This window comes from Rhinolophus hipposideros (assembly GCF_964194185.1).
Source record: "Rhinolophus hipposideros genome assembly, chromosome: 17".
NCBI lineage: Eukaryota > Metazoa > Chordata > Mammalia > Chiroptera > Rhinolophidae > Rhinolophus > Rhinolophus hipposideros.
Window position 1 is genome coordinate 41,004,674 of NC_138063.1, and position 24,670 is coordinate 41,029,343.

The window sequence follows — 24,670 nt, forward strand, 5'->3', positions numbered from 1 at the left end:
GTAGTTTAAAACATAGATCTATGTAATTTACTAGTATAAATATTTTTATTATCTGAGCATAGTTGTTTCCCAATAACTAGTAAAAAAAGTCATAATTATGATAAATGGCAGCTATTCATAAATAAGAATTCTGCTCATTAAAACATTTAAAAAGGAGAATACTTCTTAATCCTAGTGTTAAATTACAATATTTTAAATTGTGCTCATAGTTTCTTGTGTGATACTTAAGTAGCATATGCTGCTGAAATGGGCACGTTCTTTTCTCCATTAGGTATTACAAAGGATCCAATTATGTGTTTTGTTACAGGAAAAAAATGAACCTTTCTGCATCTTGGTTTCCTCACCTATAAAATCTGAAGTGGTGGTGAGTTTGAGTTTGTTCATGTTCAAGATGTAAAAGGTTTATATCTTGTGATCTCACATATTAATTTTGCTTCTTCATCTGGGCCAACAGACAGAATAACTGAATCTACTGATAATCCTACAGGTGACCCTTTCTGAAATACAGTAGTACCCCCTTGTCTGTAGTTTTGCTTTCTGAGATTTCAGTTATCCACCATCAACCACGATCCGAAAATATCAAATGGAAAACTCCAAAAACAGGCAATTCATAGGTTTTAAATGGCATGCTATTCTAAGTAGCTTGATAAAACTTAGCGCCATCCTGCTCCATCCCACCTGGGATGTGAATTACCCTTTTGACAAGAGTTTCCACACTGTAGACGCTCCCCACCCGTTAGGCACTTAATAGCCAGCTTGGTTATCAAATCAATTGTCACTGTATCACAATGCTTGTGTTCAAATAACCTTATTTTACTTAATAATACCACATTCATATAACTTTTATTATAGTATAGTTATAGTTGTTCTATTTTATTATTGTTGTTAATCTCTTACTGTGTCTAATTTATAAATTAAACTTTATCATAGGTATGTAGTGTATAGGAAAATCACAGTATATGTAGGGCTCAGTACTATCCATGGTTTCAGGTATCCACTGGGGGTCTTAGAATATCCCCCTCGCAGAGAAGGCGGGCTGTTGTCAATGATGAATCAGCACCAGGGACCATACTGCCCTCTCTCAGGGCAATGGTCATGTGTGAACAGTGTGTGGTTGTCACAACGACCAGAGGGCAACGCCAGCATTTAGTTTGCAGAGGCCAAAGCCAACACCCCACAATGCTCCCAGCATCCTACGCAGTGAAATGTCCTATCCTAAATACCAGCAGCTCCCTGACAACAAATACCAGATGCAGTGAACAGGGGAGGGGCGAGGGAGTAAGACCCAGATGAGGAAATGAGCAGAGTTCAGAGATGGGGAATGAGGCGGGGAGGCTCTGCAAGAGCAGAGACTCACTTACCTACTTTTTTCATAGCAAAAGGAGGGGCTTGTTGATCTAGGGAGGTGACTGTTCCTCTGGCCTGTTGCAAATCGCATTCAGTCTGTTCCTGGTACTACTCTGCTGTAATATTTGCTCCAGCTTGCCGGTCAGTTCCCGGCCCGAAGCCCAAAATGCAAGGAGGCAGGATGCTACATGGTTTGTCTAATTCCTCTCCTGACCTACCTTTCTCCAAAAGTCAGCAAGGCCCTGTAGAATAGGGTGGGCCCTGTACTGATCTTGCTTTACAGTGTTGGAAGAGATGACAACATGCATATTTAGAAACGGGAGGCAATACGGTGAGGACACATGCATGCACACACAAAATCACAAGGAAGCTTTCTGGTTGAAAAGGAAGCAGAACTTTTTTTTCTTTCACATTTACAAATATGGAATTTGCAGCGTCAAAGTGAGGCAAGTTCTTTGAAAGGGAAAGAGCAGCACATTATGCACATGGTATCACAACTTTTCCCCCAGAGAACTACAAAGCAAGCATGCATATACATACCCAACGTGGGCACTGTCGCGATACGGCAGCACTGAAAATATACTACAGAAGGATCTTCTGCCACTGATAAGGACTATTCTAAAAAATAAAAAAAAAAGAACAAACAAACAAACAAACTAAATGCAAAGACTCTTAAATTAAAAAAAAATTCTCTAGCAATTAAGCATTCATGGAATTCATAGCGGTATTTGCACGCTCCCACCACCTCCTCTGACAGATGGTGTTCTGCGCTCCTTATAAAATGCGACCTCAGCACAGCAGCAGTATACTGCCTCTCCTGATCCAAATGTGAGCATGCGAGACACCAGTGAGGGTCCCTAATGAGTATACATGAATCCTTTCTCTGGTGCGAGTTGCTGGCTGTGGGCTGCACATGCAAGACGGAGAGACAGAGCTATGAGTCTGGGGGGTGCCCAGTGCTGAGCCGAAAGTCATGCCACATTGAAACCACTGATATTTACTCGCAGTATACAATGCAAGAACAAGTGCCAGAAACCGTGAGCAGGAAAGACACTCAGATGCCATTATGATCATTAGGTTTTTTGTTTTCTTTTAATACGCTGGCAGCATATTAGGTTCTGAGAATAAATTAACGGAACAATTACATAATCAGTCTTACCCTCCATTCCTGCTATAAAGATACTACTGGAAACAGTTCTACATGATGTTCTTATGCAATCAAAGGCCACTTAAAAAAACATTAAAAAAAAAAACTCTCAAAAGTACTTATCCTGGCATCTGAGAATAACATTTGCGAAAAGAACTGCTGATGAAAAAAAATGGAGAGACGAGTGGAGGAGACTATAAAAAAAACCACAACATTCTTTAGCACAACAGCCGTACACATCAGATATGGAGCTTATTGCCTTTTGTAATCTTTTCCTTCAATAATCGTAATAATAAAAACAGGAGAAAAAAACACAGTACTAGTAACTGCCTCAAGGTTTAGGGATTTTGACCTTGTTTTAAAACTGTGATATTAAATTGCCTATATGCTCAGGATAAAGTCAGGTTCCCTAGCATGGCATACCCAGGCCTCTGTCTTCTAGCTCTTTCTGCCTCTCCAGCGTCAACACACGCGGTATTTCTTCCCATGCTTTACCACTCATCGTGCTAAAGGACTTGCAATACCCCCACCTTAAAGCCCCCTGCTGTTTCATACCTCTGTCCTTTGCATGCTATTTCTTCTGCCTGCTGTGCCCTATAGTAGGTACACTTAGTGAACTCCTATTTATTCTTCAAAACCTAGCTCAGAAGTCACCTCCCCAGGAAGCATTTCCTCCCCTCTTCGCTGAGTTAGTTACTCATTCCCTTTTCGGTGCTGCTTCCGTTCCTTACTTCCACTTTCAGGAGTGTACTGATCACAAGAGCTGCTAATCATTTGCCACCCTCTTCTTCCACACAGTGAGTCCAAAAGTTTAGCACATGGCAGCCCCTCCATAAACAGTCTAGGCAACGCTGTGCTTCAGAGCAGCACCCGAGTACCTGTCACCGGGGGTACAACCATGGCTATCTGTTCGTTCCACAGTGATTCATGTCTACAGAAGCTGACAGGACCAAAGAAACATTCCCAGCCTCCAATGCCAGTGTGGTCACCTTTGCATGACTTCAGGCAGCTTACTAACTCATCTGAACCTCACGTAAAAAAAATAGGATAAAATTAGTAACTATCTTATTGGAATGTTGTAAAGCGTAAATGCGTCCATATGGCAGATGGGGCAAACAATATTAACTGCCTGGCAAATAATACATACCCAATAAATACCAGGGGTGCCAAAAAACATATACACATGACTTGTATTCATCTTTTGTTATTGGTAAATATCGAGTATTACAATTTTAATACTCAATAAAAATGTGTATACATTTTTTTGGTACCGTCTGTATTAACTGTTTTTACTGGGGACCATGTTGTTGAGTTGGGGTAAGTTTTACCAGCCTAGTATAATACTTAGATTGAGGAACTCTTCGGACCTCTGTGCTAATATACACAGGCCTGCTCAGATATGACAGGCTGTGCTCTTAATGACAACTGAAGGATGACACATGTGGCCTGTCTACAAAGATGTGGCACCCACACAGAGGTGTCTCTCCTATCTCAAAGGAGATGTTTCTCATCAGACACCTCAGACCCAAGTCTTGGGCATTGCTGCAAGGGCAGGGTGCTGCACCCAGTGGGCCGCCAAGGCCTGAAGGACAAGGGTTAAATTAATCATGAGCACACCACCCTGCCCAACACCAGCCTGGCTCCTTGGGCTCTCACTCAGGGAGACCAGCAACAGAGCTGACGTTGCAATGCCCTGTGTCAATTTACTTAAACAGACATAATAATAGCTAATATTTAGTAAGTATCAATTAGGTGCCACATTCTAAATGCTTTAACTAAGGGGGCACAAGCAAGTAAGTGATGTGCGAAAGTGAACTAGGGGATGTGACTGACCATGGGTTCGAACTCATGCTTTCTATCACTACGTGCTTTGATGCTTTGCGCTCCTCTAAGACTTAGAAACGTCTGCTCCTGTGGGTTTGACTGGGTACCCATGGACTTCTTGGATGCCAAGAAATCTGCCTTCACCCAGGTGTTCCAGGCTGGCTTTCCAGTGTGACCTGCAGGTCCCAAGGCCAAGCACGGGATTGGGCCAGAGGGTGACCAATCACAACAGTTCTGACATTAGAGCTACTGGAGCCGTGGGTGAACCCCTCCTCCTGCTCAGCTTAGGGCCCCTTTCCTGACAAAAGGACAGAGGTTCTCCACCCACCCCCCCACCCCCGCTATCCACCCAGAAGTAAAGCCTAGAACTACATTCCCCTGTCACTGGACATCTACGTCTTCTGCAACCCAGAGGAAGGAATGTGTTGAACAAACTCAACTGTCTTAGCATAATTAATTTTCTTCGTTATGTAGTGCTAATGTGTCCTTCCTCCTCACACACCAAACTTATTTGGACATTTTTAATAGAACAAGAAAATGAGAGGATATAAATGCATGTGAAATGGAAGCATTTTTTCAAAAAGTTTCAACCACCATGTGCCTTTTAGTAAAGAAGCTGCACTGTTCTGCTCAATTAGGCCCGCACTGTGTGGTCCTCACCATTTAGGTCTAGGAGAGGCCGACAGCATGAGCTTCATTCAGAAAAAAAACATGTTATTTTAGCGCATAGGTCGAGTTCAGCAACTACGAATATGGAATGTTTCCCAACAATTCCAACAGGGTTGGTATTTCTCTGGTTGGCCATTCACAGGCTGCTGGAGAGCGGAGGTCAATAGGGAGCACCACATCTTTGGGTACTTTCCTTCCATTCTTGTGTCCAATCATCCCATAGCCTCTCACTTTCTGCAGGGACCAGAAGAGCAATCCAGAGCAGAGACCCGCATGGCAGCTCTGCAACAGGTCTGCAGCAGTTCAAGCAGGAAACAGCCAACTAAACTCCCAAGAACACATCCTACGTGTTTCCTGAAGTACTTCTGGAATCTGGGAGGGACTTGAGGTCTTCACCAGAGCAGGCAAATATCAACAAGTGGTAAGCTCTGGTCTTCTGTTTCTCACACTGGCAACTTTGAGTAGGGTGAATCTCAAGACCAGCCACCCCCTCCGCCTCTTCCATTGTGTCCAGAACCTGGAGGGTTCATGTGAATTTGCAGCTTTGCTCTTTATAAGTATCAGGCAATGCCCATCATACTGGATGGGCACAGAAGAAAATCAGATTCGTTTGCCTCCTCTGAGTACTTGTGTATTTGTGAAAGAATTGAATCAGAGCTAGTGGAGATGATATAAGATGGCCAACCTTCATTTCCAATGGGCTTCGAACACTGAGCACCTCATGTCTTCACTTCCAGCCACTGTGGCTATCTTCTTTTATGCCCAAATGGAATGCAAAAAGCCCACATAATTTTCTCCATCTGTGACATATAACGCTTTACTTGGAGTCAAGCTGACCAGAAAGCATTACACAAAAGATTATTACTTCAAAAGAGGAATTAACTCCAGAGAGATGGGTCTTTAAGGAATTAAAGACCACATTTCCATACACAAACATCTGTCAGAGAGAGAAAAAAAAAATAGCAAAAGAAAAGACTCCTGAGTGCTGCAACACACATGGGCAGAGCTCCCTTTAAATACACAATGTTTTCCAAACCCTTCCAGGAAGCAATGAGCGTGTCCGGCAGCTGGAACACTGTCTAACTTTCTTCTTCATGTAGCCTCATTTTCATGCTTAGGAAAATGTTTCTGGTATGAGGGAACTTGCAGCTTCAGGCCACAAAGCTTCCACTTCGCCGGTGAGATGCTGGAGTCTTCAGAACAGCCAGGAAATGCACAAGGGCCCCCACAGCTGCCAGTGCACCACGGGCCACTTTCATTGAATCTGTTTTCAACCCCTCAGCCCAGTTCTGACAACGTCTGAAGAGGCATCCAGGACTCTTTAAGTGTTCCCTCTTATGCCAAAAACTGGCTTCTTGTTCTATTTCCAGAACCCTGAGGAGTCTCTGTTGGCTGTAAGATGGTTCAAACGGTTCCAGGTGGAATATTCCATTAGGGCAGAAATAGTCTCTTAAGGACATGAAAACAAGCAACCAACTCCAGAAGTTAGAGTGAAGAAAATCACATTCCCAAGAATGGTGGCTGCGTATAGTGATGCATGTCCTTGGACATATGGCCCGGTGTCCAAGGTCCAGCGGTCCACACGAGGTACTGGGTGTATATGCAGAAACACACTCTCAGATTCTGCAGCTCATTCCCGACACGCCCAGGAAGCAGGAAAAGAACATACTTAAAAATACCAGTATTGTGGGTTGAATTGTGTTCCCCCAACAGACATGTTGAAGTCCTCACCCCCAGAACCTGTGAATGTGGCCTTAACTATGGTCTTTGCAGAGGTAACCAAGTTAGGATGAGGTCATCCTGGCTTAGGGTGGGCCTTAGAGCCAATGACTCTATGACTGGATTGAATAAGGAGGTTTGGAGGTACCCAGACATACCCAGAGGAAAGAAGACCACGTGATGACACAGGCAGAGGTTGGACTGAAGTGGGCAAAAGGATGCCAAGGATTGCTGGCAGCCACCAGAAGAAGCAAAGAAGGATGGTTCCCTAGCGCCTTCAGAAGTCACATGGCCCTGCCGACACCTTGATTTCTGACTTCTGCCCTCCAGAACTGTGAGAGGATACATTTTTGTTGTTTTAAGCTACCGGTTTGTGATCCTTTATAGGGCAGCCTGGGAGATGAACATGGCTGGCATTCAGTCACTTTCTTCACAGTGTTGCTCAGTGCCACACATCACCTGCTCAGAAGTCTCCTGCAAACTGTGCTACGTGTGCTCATGCACAGAGACAATAATACTCCATTTCAGGGAGCTGGGTGGAGGGAAGGAGCCGATGGCCAACAAGGACCTAGAAGCCTGAGCAACTGGTGGGGCTAGCGTCTGGGACAGGCGCTTGGGGTCTGGGTCGGGTCCTGGAGGAGGAGCGGGATTCCAACCAGTGAGAGCAGAGCATGGAGTGCCCGGGATGAAGGGGAACACAACCAACAGTGAAAAGTGAGGCCATGCGAGGTGTCGGAGTGAAGAGAACTGGGGGACTAGGGGCTGGCACAAATCAGATGGGGAAATGCATTTGAAGATCTACACTGAGTCGCCCACAAATGCAAGATGGCGGTCTTACCATCAGGGGGGGTGTGAGTCTCGTCATGACTGCTCCTACTCCCACTATGTCCACGGCCACTTCCATTACTGCTAAGATTATTACGATGGCAGTGCAGGCCTTTGCTGCCTGCTAAGGTGTACCTTATCCTACCATGCAGGCAGTGGTGGAAGATTTCTGAGAAACAAGTTATATGATCTTCCTGTCCTCCTCCCTCCATTCCATAACTATTTTCTGAGTGCTTACTCTAGGCCAGACATTTTGCTAGTGCTGGGGATCCCATCATGAACAGCACAGGCAAGGACTCCATCCTTTCAAAGATTGCAATTGGGTGGGAGATATTTACACAGGGGTGGGACTGCCCTGGAGCAGTAGAGGGCGCTACAGAGCACATCACAGGCACAAATAACCTGGCCTGAGGGAGGCAAGGTGGGCTTCCTGGAGAGAGTGACAGCTAGGCTGGGACAGGAGGGATACATGGCAATCAGGCTACAAGGAAAAGATACACTGGCAGAGGGCTTGGGATGAGTCAAGGCTGGGAGAAGGAAGAGCAGAAGGCCTAGCTGAGAAACTGAACATGGAGTAAAACTCTTCCCTGAGCTCCACTTGCCTGACGCACCAGACTCTCCACACCCCTCTGTAAATCACTCTGAACAGCACACACACAGCTCAGGCTGGGAGGCTGTTCTCTAGAACATCCACACTGATTTGTAAACTTACTAAGAGTTACTTATGTACGTCTCCAACCTGTTTACACCAGTTGTACTTGTTACTTCTACTTACCCCTGTTCACAAAACAACTGCACAAACTAATGAAATGTGGAAAAAACAAAAGGAGAAATACTGTTTCTATGAAAAAAAAAACCACCACGATGCTGAATACTTTTAAAAATATTCAAACAAAGCAAGTTACCAAAAAAAAAAAAATTTGCATTTGAGGTATGGGCAAGACATCTATAAAAGATAAGAAAAAAATTATAAATATCTAAAAGGGTTTTACACATAGATCCTTGTGTCACTTTAAAGAAGTCCAATCTGGATATGTCAGCAATGGGTGGGTATGACGACATGTGAGGTTGATACTACAAGACAGACCCCAATCTGTGGGAACCACATGCAAAGAAAAGTCCTGGCATAAAAACAACAACAACAAAAACTGTTGAATGAATGATCACCAATGTGCCTTAAATTAAAGTACAATGTTTAAGCTATGTATGTAATTTTTGTGGGTATTTCTTCCAGCATTTACTAACCTCTTCCCTTAACCAAGCAATTACTGTAAATAATTCAGCATAGCTGGAGGGTGGCGTGGGGGTGGAGGACTGGAAGAAACGAGTGAGGCTGGCCAGCTCCAGAAAGGACTCCTGCATGTGTGAGGGAGCTGGTCCTGGGAAACGGGAGGTCTAGGATTAGATAAGATGGTGATGGCGACTGCAGCCGTGGTGTGGATGAGCTTCCCGAGCGATGGGGAGTGAAGTGAGAAGAGAGGGGGGACCAGGAGAGCAATGCCCAGAACTCTAGTGAGGGAGTAAGGGACTGTGTGAGTTTGCTGGCACTGCCATAACAAAGTGCCACGGGCTGAGTGGCCTACACGTGGAAATGGGCTGTCTCACAGCTCTGGAGGCCACAAGTCCGAGCTCAAGGTGTTGACAGGACCATGTTCCCTCTGAAGAAGGCACTAGGGCAGGATCTGTTCTGGCCTTCTTTCCCAGCTTCTGGTAGCTTCTTGACTTGTGACAACATCACACCAACCTTCACATGGCCACATGCCATTCTCCGTGTGTGTGTGTGTGTGTGTGTGTGTGTGTGTGTGTGTGTCTGCCTGCAAATTTCCCCTTTTTATAAAGACACTGGTCATATTACATTAGGGGTGACCCTGCTCCAGGACAATCTCATCTTAACTAATTACATCTGCAATGACTCTACTTCCAAATAAGGTGCCACACTGAGGTACAGGGGATGGGGACTCAGCATCAGAATTCTGAGGGAACACAAGCCAACCCAGAACAGGGAGACAGGAGGAAACCGAGCGGAGTGTGGTGTCACAGAAGTTAGGAGGTCCCCTCCTGAGCCCTCGCCTACGTGTTCTTCCAGGACAGCACAGGGAGCTGTGCCCTGACGCATGGCCCAGGCCCTGAACCGGCCACTAGCTGTAATTCCTCTCAGGCAGCTGCTGCATATCACTGGTGAGGACCAAGGTCTGGTTTGCTCCAGGCTCCCAGGCCCTCTCACCAAGCAGAGAGTTGAAACAGAACCGCCAAGGGAAGGTTCTATCCAACCCTAGACCTTTCCTCTGTGACTCGTCTTACGTCTTATAAGTCAAACTGGGTGAAAAGAAGCAACTAGAACTTGCAATCTGCAAGCTTTTTAGCAGCATACGTCTGTACAAGCAAAACACTGGGCACACTTGCTGATGACTGAAAATGATTTTTCTCAAAAACCTCATACAAAGAAAAAGCCAGTATAACCTCCATGCTTCCTAAAGAGGTGCAAATAATAAAACCTTACCAAACTCTAGTGTGTGGTGCTGACCCAGCGCTAGCCCCAGCTGGCCCCAGAGCACAAGCATTCTCACCTCCCAGAGATTGGTCTGCAAGCGCAGCTCCTCCCTTCCTCCCACCACTCAGCACCTGGGAAGAACTAAAAGCAAGTCAGTGCGTCAGTCATATCCCAGTCATATCCGAGAGCAGCTCTGCGGGACCGTTCGAGGGCATAAGGGGCTGGGCCTGGAGTTTAAGTGAGGTTTGGGGATCGCTGAAGGCTCCTTCAGTCTATACACTCCCTGCCCCACAGGTCACTGACAATTGGCTATAAACACTGATGATGAGCAGATAAAGTTCCCCGCCAACCTCCTGCTGCTGGGGGGATGTTGGGTTTTAGTCTTCTAATGAGGAACAAAAGTCCTGAGAGGGAAAAGTGTGCTTGGGAAAAGGTAGATGCTGCAGGGAGCCTCACAGAAGATGGTCACCATCTATCAAATTGGATGGATTCACTTTAGGGAGAAAACGCAATGATATTTTTCATCCTTCAAGAAGGCCAGTTTCAGAACTGGTAAATAGCTGTTTTATTCTTTTGAAACGTGCCACTTCCTCCAACTCGTTTTTCAAACTAAACTAGGCTGACAGATTGGGACCGATGAGATCACAAACAAGGCCTTAATTTAGTTATTACCCATCCCCCTTCCCTCCAAAATTTTCAGTATAAAAAGGAAAGGGTACAACTTGACTTCAGTTTACTGCACTTTTCCACTTCTTACTTGAAAAAGCAGATCAAGAGTGCCAAAATCTTTTTTATGTATTTTTAAGTTTTCCCACTGAGTTCACACTTTAAAGAGAAAACACTCTAGCTCCCTTGTTTTTCTGCTCCCATCTCAAATCCTTTTAAATCTCTGAAAATTCCTTCCGAGGAATGAGATGGCCCAGTCCACTCACTGCAGAGCATTTCTCTGCCTGTTCAGAAGGAAATGAGTCTCAAAGCAGACCCCTAAGATGGGCATTTGCAGTGTACGTGGCAGCCATCGCTTGTATATAATACACACATTCGGAAACCAGATGACTTCCCAAAGATGATAAATGATGCCCACAAGCTGCCTGAGGGACGGTGACACCCATATTCTTCAGGCTTCAAGCACAGACTCTCCGCCTTCCATTCTGATGACACAGGTCTCTACCCGGCCAGCAAATAGCTCTCAGCTGGCACTAGCTCGTCTTGTCATGTTTGTCGTTTTCAAGGGTGTATCTTATTCCCGAGCACTGAGATGTGTCTGCTGTTGGCTAAGTTCCCCTCTCTCCCCAGCACACAGTGGGACTTTCGGTGAAGACGCAGATGAGAGAGAAAGGGGACTGACCCTCCTCTACTAAACACACAGCAGCTCCCACCAGCCAACCACCCTCCGCACCCTCCTGGAATGTTCGAGCCCATTCCAGATGCTGTAGCATGGGGCCACTGGTCACCCCTCTTTTGTGACAGAGTTTGCTCATATATTCATGACGTTTTTTAAAGGCCTCAAGTCATCTTTGAACTTCATATCAAAATTAATTCACCTTTAGAAGATAGTACACAACACACAGTCTAATTTTCTATAAGACTAAGGTTACCAGAAAAAGACCTGCAATGCTTGCCCTTGATTTTTGGGTGGCCAGAGTGCTCCTGTTCAAATGCAAGCCAGGTCACACCAGTCCACTGCTCAGCACGTTCCGTGACTCTCACCCCACTCATAATAAAAGCGGACATCTTCACAAGCTACCCTGCTAGTGTAACGGTGATCCTCTATCTTCTATTTTTGCAATTTAAACCTCTGATGTAATTCGATTTGACAGTGGTTTGGCTTGGGACTTTTTGAAAGTTTTTTTTCTTTCCTTTCTTTGCTTCCTTCTCCTTCCCCCAAACGTTGATGACTCTGTTTATTGTGCATTTACCCTGCATACCAGTTCCAATGGTTCTGTTTACTTCCGGCCAGGGTACACGCCTGGCCCGTAAGTTGGGAGAAGTATTTTGCACCTGTGTGGGGTTCACTCCTGACCCTGGGGCAGAATAGCCTCTAAGAAGCGCTTTTTCCTGGAGTTCCCCGGCCCACTACTACTCCTTCCTTTGCTCTACCCCTGCTTGCGTGTCTATAAAACCTTTTGGTGGTATTAAGAGAAGTAGGCAGTCTTTGTGACAGGGAGTCCACTGTCTTCCCTTAATGCTGGCATTTTGGAATAAACCTGATTTTCTTTCCACCAACCTCGCCTCTCGAGCAGCCGTACCTTTTGCACAGTAACGGTAGGACTCAAACTACTTTCTCTCTCTCTCCCCCTCTCTAACTCATCCACACTGGCTTTCCTACAGCTCTTCAGGCTCACCCCAATGGTCCAGCCTCAGCGACTCTGCAATTGCTGCTCCATCCACCCTGAACATTCTTCCCCATTGAGCTAGCACAGGGCTGGTTCCTTCATCTCTTTCTTACCGTCCTCACCTCTGCTCGAAGGTATCCCCATCTTTGAAGGCTTGGCCAACCACAGGCCCTGCTTCTACACCACCAACCCCTCAGCCGCTTCTGTTTTCCTTCACAGCACACCTATCTCTTCTCTGACAGGATACGTTTACTTGTGTATCATCTGCCTCCCCAACTAGCCTGTAACTCCTCGGAGCAGGATTTTTGTCTGCTTTATTCACAGATAGATCCCATCACTTAAAACAGTGCCAGCACAGAAGAGGTGTCAGTACCCGGGTGCTGAATGGGCTAAACACTGGTATCACTTCACTCTCTGCAGTTAAGGGACCACTTTATTAAGGTATCTTCTATCTGGATGCACATGTCTCCTTCCAGAAAAAAATGGCTGTTTATACATAGGTGTTTCAATGAAATGAGACAGAACATCTGGCTGTTCCCACTTGCTGTATGTCATCCATCGTGTCCTGCATAGGAAAGGGGACTGGAAAATCTGAGTCCACGGCAAAGGGGCCATCCCAATACTCATCCAATGTCTTAAAATGTGACACTCGTGCTGATTGAAACACGACAAATGGGTCTGACCCTGGCTGGGTGCAAAAGTGAATAGATACATTTCTGTGATATTATCCTTCTATTAGGACATGCTCAATTAGCTGGCTCACTCTGTAGTTCTTAGCTCCTAAGGAACATGCTGTTCATCTAAATTCCAAGATATTTTTCCCCACAAACTCCTGAGAAGTGTCTATCCTGCACTGGGAATCATTTATTCCTGCTAAATTCCGTCTCGGTGTACTGTACCTTGCATTTTCAGCTATTGAAGTAACTGAACCTTGGTTCTCTTCTGTAACATTCTCCTGCTCTCCCTGCTGCTTTTGGTTTTCCACAAGGCCAACAAGGCTTACTGGCCTTCGCTCTGAAGAGGAGATAAAGCTCAAGGGAGTGCCATGTACTACGTAGTGTCCCTATAAGCGCCTTCAGGCTAACAACCATCAGCTAAAAACTCTCAGCTGCCGGCAGGCTCTCTGGCCTCACACCATTCTATCCACTGGGACGGGCTGTAAGAGGAGCAGTGGAACATCCTGCTGAAACCAATTGTCATGTCTATGAAGTCCCCTAATTTACTCACCGAGGTATTCCATCAATGAGGAGATGAAGTTAACTTACCATGACTTTTTCTCAGTAAGGTCACACTGACTGTTAGCAAACTCTCCTCTTATAAAAGCACCCAAACCATCTGTTTCACAATCCATTCCAGGAGTCGGCCAGCCGTCAGCTCTGGGCTGGCTAGTCTATGACTCTTAGAACTTACCCTCTGCTACCAGCTCGGTTTCTTTCTCACTTTCTGAAGGCGACATTTGCCTAGCATTCAACTTAGAACTTCTTTTATTCTCTAATAAAATAAAAGAAGTGTTTTTTGTTTTTTTGTTTTTTGGTTTTTTTTTTTTCATTTTCATTGGCATATCTTTTTAATGTTGAACATTTCTCTCTGAATATATTTTTTTTAATTAAATTTATTGGGGTGACAATTGTTAGTAAATTTACATAGATTTCAGGTGTACAATTCTGTATTACATCATCTATAAATCCCATTGTGTGTTCACCACCCAGAGTCATTTCTCCTTCCATCAACATATATTTGATCCCCCTTACCCTCATCACCCACCCCCCACCCCCTTACCCTCTGGTAACCACTAAGTTTTAATGATCATTTGTCCTGAATTCTTTCTATTCCCTGGGATCTGGTCCTGAAGACTGAAACTCATTTAAAAGGCCTCTCCATTCATTTATTCTACAAACACCAATTGAGTGCCTACTGTGTGCCCAGCACATTGCTTTGGTTGGTCTACATTTCACAGTTCTACGTGTTAAAGAAACTAAAACTAGGCCAGCAGCTGACATCTACTCCCTTGTGCCATCAACCCCACGAATTCACCCTCTCTTCCCTCCTTCTGAACATGGTTTTAAAAGCCCCACGGCTATCACTGACATTTTATTTTGTTGTGACAAAATACAACATAAAATATGCCATTAACCATTTTTAGTGCACAATTCAATGTCATTAAATATACACACAAGGTTGTGCAACCATCATTGTTATCTATTTCCAAAACTTATCCATTGCTGCAAGCAGAAACTCTGCAACCATTTAGCAATAATTCCCTTTCCCCCAGTCCCTGGTAACCTCTGATCTACTTTCTGTCTCTGTGGATTTACCTAGTCTGGATATTTTGTATAAATGGAGTCATACACTATGCGGCCTTTTGTGTGTGGCTTATTTCAATCAGCATACTGTTTTCAAGGTTCATACACATTGTAGTACTTCACCAGCACTTCCTCCTGAGTAATATTCCTTTGTATAGATATGGCACATTCTGTTCATCCAGTCATCTGTTGATGGACACTTGGGTTTTCCACCTTTTGGCTACTGTGAATGATGCTACTATGAACATTTGTTACAAGTATCTGCTTGAGTTCCTCTGGGCAATTATTTTAGGCATAATCCTGGTGGTGCGATTGCTGGGTCATGTGGTACTTTCACACTTCACTTTCTGAGGCACTGCCGAACGATTTTCCACAAGTACTGCACCCTTTTACCCTCCCACCAGCAATGTACAAAGGTTCCAGTTTTCTTTCCTTTATGTCCTTCTTTAGTTTATTCTGGACTTGGGTCTTTCTCCCAGTATTCTTACGTGTTTGCCATTCTTGCATCAGTCTTGGGCCTTTAGCTAATGATTTTTTAAAATAGAGTTGTCTCAAAATTCACCACAACATGCTGTCTACCAGTGTATAGATTTTTAATCTCCCACCCTTCCCTTCCATTATGAGAAGCAACTTTGGAATCTGAGGCTTAGATCTACATTCTACCACCATCTGACCTCACTTTCTAGCTAAATGTTGCAGTTTCCTCCTTTGTAAATTGGGATGAGGAGTGTTTTAGTTTCCTATGGCTGAGGTAACAGATTACCACAAATTAGTGATTTAAAACAACATACGTTTCTTCTCAGAAGTCTGAAATGGGTGTCACAGGGCTAAAGTCAAGAGCTAGTTCCACTGCAGGCTCTAAAGGAGAATCGTTTTCTTGCCTTTTCTGGCTCCTAGGGGCTGCTGCATTCCTTGGCTCATAGCCCCTTTCTCCATCTTCAAAGCCAGCAATGGACAGTTGAGTCTATCTCACATTGTATCACCCTGACACTGACTCTCCTGCCACCCTCTTCTACTTTTAAGGACCCCTGTGATGACATGGAGCCCACTCAGATAATCCAGGATAATCCTGCTATTTTAAGGGCAGCTGATCAGCAATATGAACTCCATCTGTCACCTTAATTCCCCATTGCCATATAACCTAACATAGTCACTGGTCCTAGAGATACAACATGGACTGCTTTGGGTGGGGGTAAGGGGCCATTATTCTGTCTGACATACAATAGTAACAATTCCCTCGTAAGGTTAATTCAAGGATTGAAATGTATATTTCTAAATTCTTTCCATTTTTTCAAGATTTAGTCCTAAAGGCTAAAACTCATTAAAAGGTCTTTACACTCATTTACTCACCAAACATCCATTGACTTGAATGAATGAAACAAAGCTGATCAAGAATTGAGAGCTTGGCACCCAGGAAGCACTCAATAAATGTATCCATTATCACTTTATGATATTCACAATTTTATAATCCCTTTTGGCAGTTATGGTAGCAGCTACACGCATCCATTTCTTAGTTTGAACTTTCTGAAATCTGTCTTTCTAAAACAGTCAATCATTATTGTCTTTTCCAACTATCAAGTCCAACAGGACTTCCCCAGCGCCAACCTGTCTTTGTGTTAAGGCAGAAGAACTGGAGTGTGGCAGCTCCCGTCACCACGTTCCCTACCTGCTAGAAGACGCAAAACCCAGCAGGGCCAGGAAAGAACGCATCACACTGCCTGGTTCTAACAGTGGAGCAGAAGCTTCCACTACTGGGTCTGTCAATTGTGTCCAGGCTCCATCTTTCGCTCCACCTGGCCCGCCGATCTGCGGCATGGCTCCCAAACACGCTCAGCTTGGTTCTCTGCACTGCAGCCGCACACAAAGCCTTCTAGTACCGTGTTTCCCCGAAAATAAGACCGGGTCTCATATTAATTTTTGCTTCAAAAAAAGACGCATTAGGGCTTATGTTCAAGGGATGTCATCTTGAAAAATCATGCTAGGGCTTATTTTCCGGTTAGGGCTTATTTTCGGGGAAACACGGTAGGTCCCTAACCCAGCCTCACAGAATTCAGGGATTCCAGACAGATGAAGATGATTTTTACCTCCAATAGACTCCATCTTTCATCAGAACCACACCTTCTATTGAGGGTGTTCACTTCCACTTCACAACACGCCAGCTCACCTGGGTGAACCCGGAGCTGGCCCAGGCCCCAAGCTTTATTGCTAAGCAGGTATCCCGATGTTACTGATCATGAGGCCGACTTGGGTGTTTTGTTTTTTCAATAACACAAGTATAGTCTTTTACCATAACTGGTGCTCAGTTTCTATTATCTCTTCCCCTTTCTATCTTAAAATTGACCACTGACAGCCAGGTCAGATATTGACTCTCAAGACATGCTCCCCTCTTGTCCCGTCAGCTGCACTCCAGCCCTTGCTGAGACGGGAACCCAAATCCTCCTTGAGGCTGGTGTCCCCATCACACACACAGTGGGCTTAGGGACAGGGGCACCCCACCACCAGCGTCTTCAGAGCCAGAACAGCAAACAGGTTTGGCCTGCGGTCTGAGAGGCTGGTCTGTGCTGGTCAGAGGTCACAAGGAGACTTTGAGTGGGCAGAAGTAGGGGCTGAAGCAGGGACCGAAACCACCTGGGGTTGGGGGAGTCTGCTGTGGGACTTGGGGCTGTGCAGGCTCCTTTTCAGTCTCTTCCCCGGGTGTGAGAAGAGGCGAACATTCCAGTAACTCAGGCCATTCTGTTTCCAGTCCGGGCCTTCAAGCTCTTTAAGGAAGACTTCCAGCCTTCCCCGTAAAGCCTCATTCCTCCCCAACATGGGCAGGCAGGCCTGAGGCGGGTGCCCTTCGTGTGTGCTGTTGTGTATGTGTCTCTGTCTCCGTAAACCCGAGGCCCGGGAACCAGAGACCCCGCCCAGCCATGGCTCCAGCCCCTCCCCTCTGAGCTGGAGGATCGCAGCCCAGGATCCCTTATCCACATGTCCCTAGCCACCCTCCAGCAGGACAATCTCACGCAGGCTGCCCAGCAGCACTGGGGGCAATTCTCCTTTCCTTTCTCGAAAGGCTGGGTCACATCCTCCCATTCATCAGCTCTTGACAACAATTTCCTTCTTTCCCCTCAGAAATCGTATTTTCTTCCTGGTATCCTCCCGGGTTCTTTCTTTCATCTAAGAACAACCTATCTTTGCCCATAAACCACATGGGGGGGAAGGAGAGCACCTCCAGTCCTTTCATCTTCCTTCAGCACAAGAAAGGCAGTCGCACCTAGGCAATTACAAAAGAGGCACCACGTCACAGCCTCTTGCCTGTAGGTCTCACAACAGCTCTAAGAGCTTGCTTTCCTGTCCTAAATTCCAGTTCTCAGATCTTCAGATAAGCTAACAGTCTCTCCTGGCTCCCTCTGAAAATTCCCCAGCAAAACTGCCAGCCACTGCATGCTTTCCTGACTGTTTATATTGTTCCTGGGTCGTGGGTGTGCTGAGGAAAGTGGCTTCATAATGTACACTGGCAATCCCATTAGTCCAAATCTTTTATTAACTACATCCTCTCACTACTGAACTTCGCCAGGAGATTATCTGACTTAGTTATTCTTGACAGCACCAGGAGTCGAGGATACTATTAATGTGGCCCATTCCTTTCGCTTTGTCATTGATTTTATTTAGGAATTAAAGGCTTTCTATGCTTATCTTATGGCTAAAGGGATTATGGACACAAACACAAATGTAAATAAATAATGAATAATTACAGTAAAAATGGCATGAATAAAGTTTGGATTTGGTAATTAAGAGCCACAAAAGACAAGAAAAACACAGTGGTTAAACGAATAAGGCACAATGATTGTAACTGAGCGTAAGGAGGAGAGAGAGAGAAATTCAGAATATTTTATTTAACAGATGACAGTTGGGAACATTTTAACGAAAGCTCTGTATTTAAAATAGAAATATATACTACGTAAAAATTATTTGAGGGGGAACTCAATCTTGCTATTCCAAAATCACTGAATAGCCATACAATTGTTCCCTATTTAACTAAGGTTTTGAAAGTACATATAAACTTCAAGACAACAAGTCTTTAAAAACTATAGTTGTTAGTGTTATTATTCAGGTTGTATAGTGTGTTTTATACCAAATTACAGTAATACTGGGCCTTAATCATTCCATGAGTCTAACGACTTTTTAGCTCGTTTCATTTGGTATAGAAGTACCATGGTATAGAGTACTAGTGGCCTTCTGTAATTTAGGAGATCAAACAAAGTGGTCTTTGAGCAGGACCTCTGCTCTGGGATGGTGTCTATAACTCCCCCTTTCAAGGGGGACACTATCTAGGTCACAGGTCAGTGGGGGGAGCTGCCCCTAATGGGTACAGAGGGGTACAGAGCACAAGGGAACCCCAAGAGGTTTTGGAGCTCTGTTCTAGCGCTGCCCTCAGGCTACCATGAATGGACTGAGCCATTTAATCACAAACATGCCAGCGATAATGATTCTGATCTATTTGTCACCAGAATAGTTTTAATATCAAGGTCCTATAAATTTCAACTGTGATAATTTTCATTTAATAGCACTTTCCAAAAGAGCAACTGAAGAGCTGGAGAAACACACGCTCCAGATGTCAGCAGCTCAGGAATTGGAATTAGTGCCCAAGAGAATCTGCTGGCAAAGTCGTGATTCTACTCTCCTAAAGAATCATCAAAGCTGGCACCAAAACCAAGTTCACCTTATGGGACAGTTACTGACCAAGGCACACAGCCCCAGTGAAAAAATAAAACAAAACCCAACAAAGCAGAACGAGAAGGGGAAATAACCCCCCGAAACAAAAACTCAACTGTTTTTCTGTTCAAAGTTTCTATAAAAACGTATTTGAGTACTATTAAAAATTCAGTTTGTGGTTAATCTGATAAAGCTCACCAAGCCTGTGGTCAATGTTAGGGAGCATTGTTTCCTGTAGACATCTTTGGATAATTCTGGTGGGAGTGGGGTGGAACTAGTCTGGGAAGGTTATAGGAGATCCTGCTTATCTTCACAGCATGGGCTTCACGAGGCTGAGGTCTGGTCATTCAAACAATCCCCCTCTCCCCACTGGACGCACCCCTTCCTATAATCGGGAGGCTGGCAAGCAGCTTGTAAGGGTAGTACCTGCCATTCCTTGTATCATGTTGCCTCATATTCTTGATAAAATGAATCTTCTTAAAGTTCTTTGGTCTGGGTGAACCTGAGAGAGTTCGACATCTGAAAAATAAATTCATTTCAAAAACAGTCAGTGACCCGCTGGACAGCTGAGACATCTCCACACAAAGACAGGAAGGAAAGACCAGACAAATGGTTTGAGTCACCCCAAGGATAATGAGGACAGTACGGCTGGAAGCAAGGAAGCTTGAAAAAAAACCCAATGACAGACAACTTCCTTGATAATACTGATAATAATTTATATGGGTCTCTGAAAAGCCAGCTAATGAAAACTATTGTCCTCAGTTACAATAATACAGATTCCAAAGACATTATTCTTCCTTGTCATCTTAAAAAGAATCCTCCTGTATCAACACACATAACGGGAACAGAAAACTGTATATTTAAAAGATTTAGAAAATGGTAAATTTAAAAAGCTTGGAGAGGAAAAACACTGGAAAGTTCAGTTCAAAAGCAACCCCAAATCATTTTTCTTCCGTAGCCATGCTCTGGCCGGACTTACCTAGACAGCTGCTTCAATTCTCAACTTGACTAGACCTGCAAGTCACAGCTTTACTTTGAATGAGAATCAGAGACCTAGCTAGTGGCTGTTTCTTTTCTTTTTAAAATAAATGTTAAATATTTGTTGAACAAAATGAATTCGATTCAAATTATTTCTTTCTGGAATATACGACATGTGCTTGCACTACAGGATTGACAGAACAGACGACAGGCTGAAAAGATCTTATCTGTGTATATTTTTTTTCCAAAGTTACCTGGCAAATTCTAAGTTACACAGCTGCAACAACAAGGGGAAAAAAGCAAAACCCAACTCAAGAGAGTCTGAAGTTGGGTGTTTTCTTAAAAAAGAGAGCTGTGACTTTTCTATTTTGGTTTTTGCTACCAAATTTTTGTTGTTTACTTAAACTTTTCTGACCATGGACCCTGAGCCCAAGGGCTGATCCTGCCATCGAAAGTGGATACTCGAGAATGAATACTTCAGAGAGCAAGTTCCGGAAAGCAGTGCCCGGCTTCCCAAAGCCACACTGAGGTCTGGGCTGGGGCCACCTTTCAAGTTCAGTCAGTTCTGAGCTTTGAGGCTTCAGGTACAAGAATAACAAGGTGACCCAACCAGGAGGCAGGTGTGGTGTGGGAGCAGGTCGGGGCACAGGCCGGGGGAATGGGCAGGGTCACAGACCTGCAGGGCAATTCCAATCTTTATAACCCCCCAAGAGTCCAGCTCAAGGGAAATTAGGTGATATCCCTCGTCCAGACCTCAGGATGTACAACCCCCCAAACCCGCTCACCCACCCTCTAGGAAGGGCCAGTCTTTCCAGAAGCCTTTTCCCAGAGAGCACTGAAAATTTTTTTTTCCATAAAAAAATAGCACCTTAAAATGTAATTTAACTTGAAAATAATCACATTAAAGTGAATGACTGCTTACCAAAGCAAAGACATGACATCAGATATTTGATGACTTTCATCAGGAAAAGGGGGTTCCCATGGCCTTGGGTTTAGAGGAGGGAAAGCCCCCACCCCAGTCATCTCCACTACATCAGGACAAGGTCCATATTCGATGTCTATAGCCCGTATGGCCCTGTAAGATGCCTCAGCAAAAACCATGGTCCGCCCAGTTTCTACCCCCACACTCACAAGAGACCCTGATTATCACTAGTAACATTCCTTCCCTGGCGTTGTGAGGATTAAATGTGATAATGTATACAAGAGCTTCATAAACTGTCAAGTGACTCGTTCAAATACAAATATATACGTCCATGCATATGTACATACATGTAACTATTCATATACACATTTCAGGTGTGGTGAGTAGCAGACCATTAGCTACAAAGGGTACATATTTTGTTACTACTTGCCATCTATATTGTTAAAACTGCAGCCCTTAACAGGGTCCTGAACTTTCGGTTTTAAATAGATTATTTTAAAGACTTGCAAAGCCCTGCCTCAGGGGAAGTGGGGCAAGGGTGTGAGGACACCCTTAGGTGCGTCCTGTGGACTTCAGGCAGAATTTGAATAGGGGACAGCACCCACCAATCCCACTCCCCACTCACTGCAGGTTTCTAAACCCAAATTTAGTCTTCTTGGGGTTCAAGGGGATAGAGCCTCCCTCTACTTTCTTGGGGCAGTTCTCTAAAAGCAGACCTAGAACCCCAAACTGCCTCACTTCTACCTCCAGAAATGACTGCTCAATTCTGCAGGCTACCTAACATCCCCAACTGTCTCTCTCACACACAGAAGAAGGTTCTAGAAACATATACTCACTGGAGCAAGGAGAACCTCCGAAAGTGTAAAGGTATGCTTCCACTGGTTTCTGGACAGGGCCACGTGTTCAGAAGTGTCCTCACACCCTTACCCCACTTCCTCTTCAAAAGCAGATCTTCCTGGGCCAGCCAGTCTGAGGGCCATGGGCCCAGAGCTAGACTGCGAGGGGACCTTCCCCCTCCTGCCGCAGTGGTGGCAAGCTGGTACCAATCCCAGGCCAGAGGAGGGATGACCCTAAGCTGCTCTCTGCCATCCCTGCCTGAAGAAAGCGATGTTGCTGCCTTTCAGGTTTAAGGACAAAATTCTCTGGGTTTCTACAGGATCTGGAAGTCAGCAAAAGAGCCAAAGATGGCTCTCAGCACCAGTAACCCAGACAGGCTGGGATAGGTAGTGATGACTGTCACATTTGCTGCAGATGATCTGAGGATTTCCTGGATACCAAGCAGGGATATCCTAGGTCCTTATTTCTAGGATACTAGGTAACCACCAGGCAAGTTGAACATTCCTCAGTCTATAAACTCCCTCCTTGTAAATGTCCAATTCTTGGAGTTCTAGGTGAATACAGGAAACAAACTTACCTAACAAACTGTGAGGCACAAGACTTTTCAAAAGAGTGCTTTAGGTCAATATCAGCATCCAATTCTGTCTGGGTAGGCCACTAATCTAGCCCTTTGTTCATAGAGCCGTTTGTTACCTTACATTTTTTTAAGCATTCAACTAAACCACCAGGGAATCTAAGACACGCTTTAAGAGAATTGTGGCGTTAGCAACAATTGCCAAGGAAACCAGAAGACTGAGCGCTCAGGTTGAATCAGGTTAAGCAAAGAACAAATTAATTTCAAAGCCACCTGCATTAAAGTGTAAATATTCATTTAAAAACATACATTTTAAGTGATGCAAAATTAAATTAGGTTAGAAGTAAATTAAAAACTAATTTAATGAAAGATTAGCTCTTTCTTGTTAGCACTGATTACAGGATACACTTAATTATGAAAAAGGTTTTTAATAGATGCCTCTAGCCATTTGTTCAATGTGCTGAGTTTAAAAGCAAGTTGGGCTAATAGCCTTCCACCCCCACAGTTCCCAAAATACTTCAGTGTCGTTAATGGTACATGCCTTTCACAGAACCAGGAAGCTGAAAGGACCTCAGAGATCAGCCAACTTGCCCCCTCCCATTTTATAGATGGGAAAACTGAGTCCCCAGAAAAGTTAAGCAAATTTCCAAAGCCATGGAACTAGTAAAAAGAATCAGGCCAAGAACTCAGGTCCCCCGACTCCCAAACTAAGGTCCCTTCCTGCTATGCCATGCTAATTTTATTTCCTACGAACAAGCAGTTTTCTAAGAAAATATTTTTTTTAATTAAAAAAAATCCATTCGAGGAAATAAAGGCTTGTTAAACTGCCTAAATTCCCTTGATTTCTGACGGATTTTTAAATTTTATATTTACACAAGATTTGTTGGAAATTAAGTACAATATTCTGTTAGAGGTGGATGAAGTTGTAGCTGAGGCAAATAAGCCATTCCTACTCTGCTCGTCTGTGCTCTCAGAGGCCTGAGGGGTAGAGGCAGAAGACCAGCATGGGCAGATTCTGAGAGGAGGGTACGAATGTGCTGACAGGACATATGACCAGGAACGCAGTGCCCAGCTCCTCCCCAACCCCCCATTAACCACCTAGAATCCCTGAAGAGGGAGTAACATTTTTTCACCAGGTTTTCTTGGCTCACAGCTACCACATTGGCTTCTCTCAGCCTTTTGAAACACCAGAGGCTTTTCGCTGTATTCATTGATTTTCCTATTTGTGGTACCTGCTCAAATGCCAAAGCCACTGGTGCCACCTGAGAACATTTCTCCTCCATTCTTGCTGATTACTTTGGACCAGAGCCAGCTCTCTAATTTGACTTTTAAAGAGCATTTTGTGGGCTCCTTCAAGGAAACAGCCCTTCTCCCAACATTTAATAGTGACGGATGTAAGAACACTTGCACGCAAGCTACATTTATCATGCAGCTACACGCCTTTCATCCTAGGATGGGCCCAGAGGTTACGTACGTTTCAAAAGACTTCAAAAGTGGAAACTGGACTGTCTGGCCCTGACTGTCTCTTTGGAATGATGTTATTGATGAGCTTCAGGGTCACCTAACACTTTGAATAGACCCCAGGCCTGTCTATGCTTCATCCAGGTGGTCTGTGTACAAGACCTAGCAGCGGGGAGTGAAGGTCCTGGCAGGGAAGGAGCCGGCTCCAGGGTGAGATACCTCCCTCCACATCAGCACCTTCCCAGGCTCAAAGGGAGGAGCCTGGGGCTCGAGTCCTAGCCAGGAGCCACAGCACAAGGGACGCAGATGTGGGTTCAGAGGAGCTGCTGTGAGTTGAGGGGAGCACATCTCCCACAGGCCTCCCCCTTGGCGGCCTGCCATGCATGCCCTGGTAAGCCACAGCACCCCACCTTGCCTCCGCTGCTTCTGCAGGAAGGAGCCCCTCCACGCTGGCCAACCCTGGTCGGGCTGCAATGAGGACTAAAGGGGATGTGTTGTATGAGTCTTGTGTCCTCTGTTCAAGGAGGGCCTGGTTTGAC

At 44.9% G+C, this 24,670-nt stretch overlaps 1 protein-coding gene across 2 annotated transcripts in view; it reads right to left on the minus strand.

Annotated features, from left to right (window-relative positions):
- CABLES1 (Cdk5 and Abl enzyme substrate 1) overlaps positions 1 to 24,670 on the minus strand; it is a 107,700-nt gene that overhangs the window by 35,282 nt on the left and 47,748 nt on the right. The window contains exons 3-4 of one of the 2 annotated variants that reach the window (XM_081078768.1): positions 19,786 to 19,878; positions 1,888 to 1,965 (exon numbers count right to left, since the gene is read on the minus strand). In XM_081078768.1, coding sequence (XP_080934894.1) covers positions 1,888 to 1,965; positions 19,786 to 19,878 — 171 coding nt within the window. The remainder of the gene's footprint in view (positions 1 to 1,887; positions 1,966 to 19,785; positions 19,879 to 24,670) is intronic. The other variant, XM_081078769.1, reaches the window with a different exon arrangement.